Source organism: Numida meleagris, chromosome 4, assembly GCF_002078875.1.
Source record: "Numida meleagris isolate 19003 breed g44 Domestic line chromosome 4, NumMel1.0, whole genome shotgun sequence".
Lineage (NCBI taxonomy): Eukaryota > Metazoa > Chordata > Aves > Galliformes > Numididae > Numida > Numida meleagris.
Window position 1 is genome coordinate 28,290,915 of NC_034412.1, and position 7,278 is coordinate 28,298,192.

Consider the following 7,278-nt stretch of genomic DNA (forward strand, 5'->3'; position numbering starts at 1 on the left):
GGGGAGCGCTTGGCGGCACAAAGGGCCCCCGAGGCCTCGGGGCGCTGAATGGCGGCCGCTTGGCGGCTCGTTGCCTGCGGAGCGGCGCGGGACAAAGGGGCGCTTCCTGCCCCGCCGGGGACCGCCGGCTCCGGGGGAGGGGGCCCGGGGCAGCTCGCTCCCTGCCTGGGCTGAATACGAAGCGGAGCGGCGGCATTGTTCGGGAGGCTCCTCGCCCATTGACGGGAGCCGCTGTGTACACGGGCTTCTCATTCCTTCATTGTTTGCTTATGGAAAGCAAGGGGGAGTGACGAGGAAAAAAAAAAAAAAAAAAAAGAGGGAGGAAAGGAGCGGGGAAAAGAAGGAGGCTCCGGCCCCTCCGTGCTATTAACCTAGTTGGGAGAGCGGCTGCCGCTGGCATGTGACACGGGTGAGGCGGGCGGCACGGACGTTCTGCACACACGCGGACCGCAGGGATGAGGCTCCGGCAGCTGCTGTGCGTCGTGTTCCTGCTCCTGGCCAGCCTGCTGCCTGCCGCCGCGCAGAGACCAGGTAAGCACTGCCCGCACCTCCCGCACTGCGGACGGCGGTTCGGAACCCGCGTGTGCGCTGCACACCTGCGCTAGCACCGCGCGTACCTCGGGGTAAACAGGGCCGGGCGGCGGGCGGGCGCTGCCGGCTGGGTGTCATGGCCCGCGGGACGAAAAGAGCCGGGGGCAGCGACGCGGCCGTCTGTGACGGGACGGGGCGCCCGCCGAGAGAGAAGGTGAAACTTGCACTAGTTGCCTGACGCCCTGCCTCCTTCTCCCGCAGCCAACCTGGCCCTGCGCAGGAAGCTGCACCGACACAGCTGCTCACACCGGCGGTGCATGCCGCTCCACTCCCGCGTGCCCTTTCCCTGAGCCCCCGGCCCAGCTCAGCAAGGTAACGCTCGCTCGTAAAGCCGGGCGGGGTGCCGGCGCCAGCACCCCCCCCAGCACTGCTGTGAAGACGCTGTGGTTTCTAACCAAACCGCAGACGTGGTCTCGCCTGCTCTCCAGGCCCAGGGATTTGCTCTGAAAATACGGCTTTAGGGTGCGCGTGCTTCGTCCGCCGGCGCGAGGGGCTGAGAGGACACCGCGGGCGTCTGAGGGACCGCCCCGCAGGGAGCGCGGAGCCGTCCGCGGATTTCTGGCCCCGGCAGCGCTCTGCTGTCAGTGAGATGAAGGCAGCGCCGTTCACCCACTTCAAAGGGGACCGTAACTCTCGTCAGTGAAAGACTTTGCGATCCTGGGCTATACAAGTGCTAAACAGTAATGGTTTATAGCTGATGAGGGCATATACATTCGAATACTAAGTGGCTGCAGAAGCATGCAGGTAGCATATGCAAATAGGGCAGGCTTCAAAAGGAAACCGGGGCTCTTGAAATTTAAAGATGAATAAAACACGCAGTCAGTAGTTCTGCATTTTCTAAACTTGTATATCAAAATAATGCTGTAGGCCAAGGCTTGGCAGCATCATAAATAAATGATGGCAGAACCTGCTCACCATGGAACGGAGAGGTTTCAATTTACTAAGCGGTTAAGAGCAAAATGGAGACTTAAGTCAAACTCGTTGCTGATTACCAAGACTCTTGTCAGTGCATGAACTGCCTTGCTTAGAGAGCTCAGCACTCCCAACGCAACCCTCCAAAAAGGCACCATTCTGCTGCATAGTGCTGGCCTGTAAACACGTGGAACATTAAACTGGCAAATCGCTGAGGCTCGATAGTGATTATGATCTGAAGTTTAATCTCAGTCTTGCTGCAGACTGAAGGGCAGAGCTGAGCTGTAAGCAGAAAGGGATGTGCGAGGAGGATGCTGGACTGTTGTATCTCATCGCTATGTTAATTTTGAGAAGAGGCACTTTAAATTGTTGAGGGAGTCTCCTTGAAGTATAAACCTAAAAAGATAAGCAGTCAGATTGATTCATTCAGCGTGCAGAAGCAAAATTAGCTCAGGAGGAAATTTAGGTCCGCTTCTCGGATCACATCTGAGTGGCTTGTTTCAGTTCCTAAGAAGAGCAACTTAACTCCCCTTCTTCCTCTTCAAGTCAGTAGGCTGGGGATTGGCTGTGTGGAGAACATCTACATTTTCTGTAAAGTGCTCTGAAGCTGTATGTCACGCATTTTGCTTGAGAGTGCATTAGCTGGATGATACGTGTACATTTTATGCAACTGTTTTCCCTACAGAAAATCAAGATGAAAGCTGTTCTCAGTTATCTCCTTTGATGTAGGGAACTGATTTCTTGTATTAAAAGAAGTCAGTGACGAAGCAAAACTATACTTAATAATACATAGTTTACTTGGTAGGCATTTAGTTGAAGAGAATTCTGTTTTATAAAGCTGTTTAGGAACGCATAAAGCTCAACTTGGGGAGTAAGGGGTGACAAGCACCTGAACTGTCAACCCTAGTCAGGATTGTGGGTGCTCAGCTCCTTTATCTTAAGTAGGATTTACCATCTACGTTTACATTCCCTTCCAGTTTTAGTCCTAATTCAGCAAATATTTACATGCCTGGGTAACTTGACTCACCTGAGTACTCTTATTGATCTCAATGGAGTTGTACATATGGATAAAGCTAATTGCAGATGCAAACAGGATGGACCCTTAATCCTGAATTTCAACAGTTGGTTGGAAACTGGGATGAATGCAGCAGCCTCTCTTTTTCACAAAATGTGAAACGATGAAGGGGTTGAACTTGGTTTTTCATCTGCTAACGTACAGAAAAAATGGAACAAAAAGCTGGGGAACAATGTGAGATGCTTTTATCGTGATTGCTTTTCTCCTTTAGCTTTCTAACTCAAAAGTTCCCAAATATGAGAAATTCCCTCAAATTTCAACCATGTATTTTGTAACTGATATATTCTCTTATTTCATTTTTTCCCCTCAGCAATTTCATAATGGGCTTTTCACTGTCTTAAAGGAGAAAGCTGCAACAACTACACTGACAGAGAAGCTCATTCTAAGCACAGCTTGCCAACAGCTGACCCGGTAGAGCCACAGCAATCCTGTTTTGAGGCAGTCCAGCTGAAATGAACACTTTCAGCAGTCCTGTGTATCACATTCTGCATGACCTGGAACAAAGGCCCATGACTCATATCCTAGAAGCAGGGGGAGCATTGTACATGAAGCTTCACTGGTTGAAATGTACATTAATTGAATCTTAGAATAATTGGTGAAAATTTAAGACCAAATCAAACATCAGATACCTGAAATGGATTTCCAGTGGCATGAAGAAAGATTTGTCCAAGGGGACTCTTAATGGTCTGTACTATTTAGATGAAGAAAGTGGATGTGCTGTTGACCATATTCAACTCAGGCTGTGCGGGCAACATTTAATGTGAAATGATGTCAGACTTCAACACAGAACTCTTAAAGTTCATTTTTAGTTAGTACTTTCATATATTAATGATATGTATGTTTTAACACCTAACATTTCATCTTAATGAATTTATCTTAATAGTAACATAGAATGTATAACTTTAAATAGCACCAAAGTCAGCACCATGCCAGTAGTCCTAGCTGCTTCACTAAGCATTCCCACAGCGAAGAATTTACGATATAAGAAAGTAAAGGGAGTATTATACGTCATTCTATAGGCAGAGAATTAAGGCACACAGAGATAAGAGATTAGCCAAGGGTCATGCAAAACCTACTGCAAAACTGATATGCCTCCCAAGTCAGGCCTTAAGGTCAAGCCCATCCTGCTGTGTAATGAGCCATTACTGCAAAGCCTATCATTTGTTTCCTTGAACTGGGCTGTCAAACCAGGCAGCTAAAACATTTTTGAAAGTTCAGTAGTATAGATCTACTTGTTCTGTAGTAGTTTTCCTAAAATACTCATGACAACATTATAAATAGAGCATAAAAATAGACCATTGAAAAGAAACCTTTGTCTCCTCACCGCTGGTGTTCCGTAGTACATGATTCCTGTGATTAAAATGAATGGAATACCAGGAACATGGCACTACAATGAATAAGAACTTAAAAACAAGCTGTTCTCTGCACCAGAGGTCAAAAATAAGCTTTTGACAGCTTTTTATATCAGCAGAAATTACCAACTACATATAAAGCAAAACATGGCAACCCTTTCATTAAGGGGAACCGAAACAAACCTGAAATTTAGGCATATCCAGGTTTTTAAGACCCTACACTAGTTTTAAATATTGAAAGTTCTATGAAAAGAGGAAATTGTTATAAGGATGAGCAAAGATTAGCAGTGTAATTATTTAAATTCAGTTTTAGAAGTCTGGTTCATAAAGCATAGTTACTAATAAATATCAACAATCTTTGAAACTGGATAGTTGAAACTTCCTAATCAACGTCCACATGTAACCCCTTATCTCTAAGAATTTGAAACCCTAGTCAGAATTGTACTGCAAAAATATGACAAGAGTATCAAATGGCTCTATATAGAAAGTATACAGGAAAGTTTAATATTGCCTTTTTCTGGATTTTTGAAAAAGCTGACAGTGCCATCAAAACAGTCAAACTTGTCTATACCAACAAACAGCCACGAAGGTAAATCTTTGGAGTTAGTTTCCAAAATCAGAAGCATGCTGCCATTAAAGTTAGTTTTTTTTTTTAATTTAACTTAGCCTTCTCATATGTCTAAGGCAGAGATTATAGAAAGCAAGAAATCTCAAGAGTAACTATTTAACACTTATGTCTTAAAAATGAGTATATAGATTTAATAGGAGAGAGCTATATATGCATGTTCCTCTATGACTGTAAAAAGAAATACAACACTCACCAAAGTGCCGTAGAAAGCTCGTCAAAAGCCTCTACAAAATTATCTTAAATGTCTGTTCTTTTTAGGCAAGATGGTAACAAAATTTTCTTTGAGAAAGACATCGATAGCAATATTTGATAGATATGTTAATATGCTGATTGTATATTTTGTAAAAAGTATGCACTTCAAATAATGTTTCATTTCATGTAATCTTTGTACACTGTTCAGAATTGCTGTTCTTCAGATGTCAAAGGTGATGCACCTAAAGAAGGAATTTTCTTCTAGTTTTACTGTAAATTGACACGGGATCCATACATAAAACTTTTTCTTACTGAATTTGTTACAAATAAATAGTTATTCGTGTAAGCATTTCCCTCACATTTTCTATCATCTTAAAAACGCTAAGTTCTGGTAAAAGTCATAAAAAGAACTTATTTTGAAACTACCGCTTAATGTAATCACAGCATGCTCTAACGTGACACAATACCATAAGACTACAGTAGATTCCAGACCATGCATTGCCATTATGTATAAAATAAGCAAGGTTTTTAATTAGCTCAGGGTGCCGGGTCTTAGAATCCAAATGTTTTCACCAATTAGAGCAAAAGACCTTTCCTTATTTCAGGACAAGAAGTCTGGAAGTAGTGTGAAGAGCAGCAGAAACGAAAATGCACAGTAACTTCTCCCTTCACAGGTCAGATGCTATAAGTAAATTCCTGAGTGCTGGCTAAGTGTCTTGAACACTGCAATTCAAGAGCCTAGCGAAGCTCCTACTGCACAATACCATGTTATCATTTACATTTAAATTTGGTGGGAGCAGGGCTTCAAAGGACCTTGTTTTCAGCTGAGTTGGACTTGCCCTTGACTTTGTTGAAATTTTTTAGTTGATTTGTGCAACATGAACTTCCCTTGGTAAACACAGTTTTCCATGATGCAGTGTGATTAGGTATAAAAACATGCAGTATTTGGACACTGCTACAACAGCTGAATTCTCCATTTGTTTAAAGGAAAGCTGCTGTCAATTCAAAGTCAAAACTGAGATTACGTAGATGAATCTAAAAACTGAAAGACCCGACTGGAGGTCTGCTCAGCCCTCAAACTCTGAAAGCCAAAATGTGCATTTCTGAAACTTACAACTAATGCCTTGTCTTACGGTTATGTGGAACCAACAGGAAATAGAGGTAAGCGTAAGGCTGTGGTGAGAAACAGCAGATTAGTTTGTTCCCAAAGAATAATAAACAATTCACTTCTTCCCTTTCCAAAAGGAAAAAAGGAAATTTATGGAAGAATAAAGACTAGAAATATTTCCCTTACATCACATACATAGGCTATAAATATCTCAGTAGCTGTAGACAAAGCCAGATTTTCTTAAGGGTCACATAAGATTTGCATTAATGTCAATCGGGATCAGTATTAGTATGGTAAATAAGTTTCAAATGCCTGACTATCATCAGACAAGCACAATTAGCATGCTGATCTCTTACTACTGCAGATGGCCTTTATCTTCCCTGCTAGCGATCAGCTTGCAAAATGTTTGTGCAGTGGGAAATGGCTCCAGCTTGGACAGCACAGACATTGGAGCCTGTCTTTAGTTATCAACGATGCCTGGAAGCCTAACAAATTCCAATGCTGATGATGCTTTTTTCTCCAATGTCTCTCCAGTTACCTCAAGGTCAGATCTTTGTCTGCCTGCCTGCCTTTGCTCTTCAACACCACTTTCTTTCTTAGAGTGAGGATGACCTTCTGCAGGGTGAAGCTGCTTGACTGCAGAAGAAATTTAACAGCACTCTAAATGATGGAAATTCTGTTAAAAGTTTGGCAGTCTGATTTCCTGTGCGAGGTGAAACATGGAGGTGGTTTCACAGAATAATTCCCACTAGGCACTATTAAGAAGCAGAACACAAAGCACTTAGCTCATCTTAACATCTCAGCCAGAAGCTACCAGAATACTAATAATACTAATAACACAAACGTTTGGGGGAACAACTCTGAATCATTGTCAGTGGTCAGAAACCCAACATCCCATATGAAGCTCACAGCAAAGGGTGGGTTTCAGATGAGCACAGTGCAGCACTGCCAGTAGAACACCAGGCTTAGTGCTGGGATGAGGGTAGCTCTCTGCTTCTCCAGCCACCCTCTCCACAAAGAGACACCTCCTGGTATCTAACTTCCCTGCTGCAACTCTGCCTAAGGCTTATTTTATAGAACATATTTTCCCTTCATTATACATATATGTCCCTTAATTCTACTTCTTAGAAACATTCTTACCTGGGTGGATGGGGACATCAGGCTTACTGGTATACATACCCCCAAGTGTGTACACAAGTTCAATCATCTCAGTCTTGAATTCATTTAGCACTCAGCAGCTTACAACTTTTCAAAAGTATACGCTACAGTCTTACAGATATTAAGAATGACACATCTCACTTTTCCTTAGTGTTATGGTTTTGTGATTGTTGTCGGTATTCCACATCATTACATCATGTAAGGTACGGGCAGTTAAAGGGTTAATTCCCCGGTTACTGTAAACTGCCTTTTTTGGTGTGGC

General features: G+C 43.4%; 1 protein-coding gene across 2 annotated transcripts; it reads left to right on the top strand.

The window, feature by feature from the left end:
- Nucleotides 300-5,096, top strand: APELA (apelin receptor early endogenous ligand). 2 transcript variants are annotated; one of them, XM_021396569.1, is made up of 3 exons: nucleotides 300-531; nucleotides 793-903; nucleotides 2,922-5,096. In XM_021396569.1, the coding sequence occupies exons 1-2, from the start codon at nucleotides 456-458 to the stop codon at nucleotides 879-881; spliced, it is 165 nt and encodes a 54-aa protein (XP_021252244.1). In that variant the 5' UTR covers nucleotides 300-455; the 3' UTR covers nucleotides 882-903; nucleotides 2,922-5,096. The 2 variants fall into 2 exon arrangements, with proteins under 2 accessions (XP_021252244.1, XP_021252243.1); XM_021396568.1 differs by having other exon boundaries at nucleotides 309-531; nucleotides 2,889-5,096.

Bases quoted from the DNA above. Each gene is read 5' to 3' on its own strand.
- APELA (XM_021396569.1), top strand. From the start codon at position 456: ATGAGGCTCCGGCAGCTGCTGTGCGTCGTGTTCCTGCTCCTGGCCAGC. The intron at 532-792 runs GTAAGCACTGCC...CTTCTCCCGCAG, and splicing joins TGCCGCCGCGCAGAGACCAG to CCAACCTGGCCCTGCGCAGG.